The sequence below is a fragment of the Sinocyclocheilus rhinocerous genome, unplaced genomic scaffold (assembly GCF_001515625.1).
Source record: "Sinocyclocheilus rhinocerous isolate Xijiao unplaced genomic scaffold, SAMN03320098_v1.1 scaffold935, whole genome shotgun sequence".
NCBI classification, from domain to species: Eukaryota; Metazoa; Chordata; class Actinopteri; order Cypriniformes; family Cyprinidae; genus Sinocyclocheilus; species Sinocyclocheilus rhinocerous.
In genome coordinates this window covers 417,055-419,068 of record NW_015659710.1, presented here as the reverse complement: position 1 = coordinate 419,068, position 2,014 = coordinate 417,055, and the positions used below count along the sequence as shown (strand labels likewise).

General features: G+C 41.4%; 1 protein-coding gene across 1 annotated transcript; it reads right to left on the bottom strand.

Annotated features, from left to right (window-relative positions):
• Nucleotides 1-800: 800 nt before the first annotated feature.
• tmem125a (transmembrane protein 125a) lies at nucleotides 801-1,807 on the bottom strand. The gene has a single exon (XM_016532951.1). The coding sequence runs from the start codon at nucleotides 1,772-1,774 to the stop codon at nucleotides 1,106-1,108; it is 669 nt and encodes a 222-aa protein (XP_016388437.1). The 5' UTR covers nucleotides 1,775-1,807; the 3' UTR covers nucleotides 801-1,105.
• Nucleotides 1,808-2,014: the final 207 nt, after the last annotated feature.

Below are 2,014 nucleotides of genomic sequence, written 5' to 3'. Positions count from 1 at the left end.
AATCCTTTAATGTGGACATACTGTAGCCTCAGTTCCCCTTAAGTTCACACAGGTGTCCTACCAGAGTAACCACAGGTGTAGCTCATTACTATGGACATAGTCGACTAAGGTGAGTGTCACAATACTTGTTTTTTTAATAATTTTGTTTTGTAATTTAAACAAACTTCATAAATCTATTTTTGCTAAATGGTTTGTGTGAAAAGTGTGATTGAGATGTTTTCAAATGGCACTTGGTTCGATATTCAGCTATGAAATATACTGACATTCACATATATATTAAATGCATCCAAAATTGTATGTTGCTGCCTGCTTTTCCAAAGTAATTTCTCCAAAGTTGCCAAGGCAGAGCCTGAATGTTTGTTTATTATGCGTACAAATTGAAATAGATTTCCACTAAATGGCTACAACCTGCCATCTGTTTATCTCCATCTGTTTGTGAATGTTTTTCATAAGCTCTCCAGAAAAAAATACCGATAATTTGCATCAAAGTGTAGATCAGCTTCCCTGTTTCTACAAAGAAAAATATCCCTCTTTTCATTAGAAACATTTACAAAAAAGCACACCCCAATAAATTCAAAATGTGTTCACATCCTGCAGATTGACATTCTGATCCTTTATTTGTTCCATAGCATTGCCTGCATAGGTTGTAGTATAAATTAACACACACTTGAATTCAACTGACACAGTCAGTCAATTTGCTCATACATCAGAGCTCCTGAAAAGCTGAAGACATCCCAAGATGGACAACCACTTGGTATGCTCACCATTGTCGACATAAATAAAGCAATCAAGGACACGCACATATTGTCCAATAGCATTGGAGATAAAGCAGCATGTTTGACCTAAAATCAATTAAAGATCAAACTTTAATATGCTTTTGTGCTTTTTCAGTACTTTTAACTGTACTTTATTGGAGTGATGCATGTAAAAGCTGAATGTTTGTGCTTCAATGTTTAATGCCTGGATCTTTGAGCCAAAATGTAATCGTAAATGTCACATATGATTTGTGACTAGTTTAATGGGTGCAAAGTATCACTGAGGGTGTTGTTTTTTCATCTCAGTTCCTGTTCAGCAAAAGAATGGCATATGTTTTATGTAGTCACAGTTATATCAGACGAGCCAGACTTGAAGCAGTCTCTCTTCTTGCCTGCATCTGGCCTGAAATGCTGAAGATTCCCACTGTCCTCTCCCACTGTCTCTGTCCCGGTCCTGACCTCTCTAAGAGGAAAACTACTGCAGCGTAAATCCCGACCGCTAATACTGTAAAACTCCCACCAACCAGCATCACCACCCCGGATATATACATGTCATTCAGTGCTTTCCCAGGTTTGGGCATGTGGTAGGACAGGGCCACATCCAGCAGGACAGCTCCACAAATGAGCAGAGAGGCCCCTGTGATCAACATGATGAGGACATCAGATAAACCGCCGCTTTTTAGCATGTTGATTCGGCGCCTGCTGCGCACGCAGTTCATGTCCTGGACAGCAGAACTCAGCAACTGCTTGAGGAGGATGGCCAGAGCGAGAAGGCAAAGAGCAGTTCCGGTGCCCAGTCGCCACTCGCTGGAAAGGCTGGTGGTGGTGGAAAGGAGGCCTACGCCGCCCAGGCCGCAGCCTAAGATCAAGGCCACTGAAGCGCAGTAGCATAATAAGGATTTGCGTGGCTCACTGAACCACCAGAGCTCCACCTGCTCCTCCAGGAGGTTCTGCTGGATGCGAGCTGGGTCAGGATGAAGGTGGCCCCGAGGAGGGGAATAGTCCTCTAGTTCTGACATGATGTTCGCTGCTAATGGTGCTCAAGACAGGTCCCAGCTGTGAGAGGACACCTGGTTAAACCTGGAGAAAACAAGTTGGAAATTAGGTAAGAAGATGCCATGTGTGCAGTTGACAAAATATATATTTTTTAAAAATCCTGTTAAATTCATGATTAAAAAAAGGCAGATGTGACTGCAAGAAATTCACATTAAAATATATGTATAAATATGCTGTTAAATTCATGATGAAAAAAAAAAATG

Coding starts and splice junctions, on each gene's coding strand:
- tmem125a (XM_016532951.1), bottom strand. CDS start 1,774: ATGTCAGAACTAGAGGACTATTCCCCTCCTCGGGGCCACCTTCATCCT.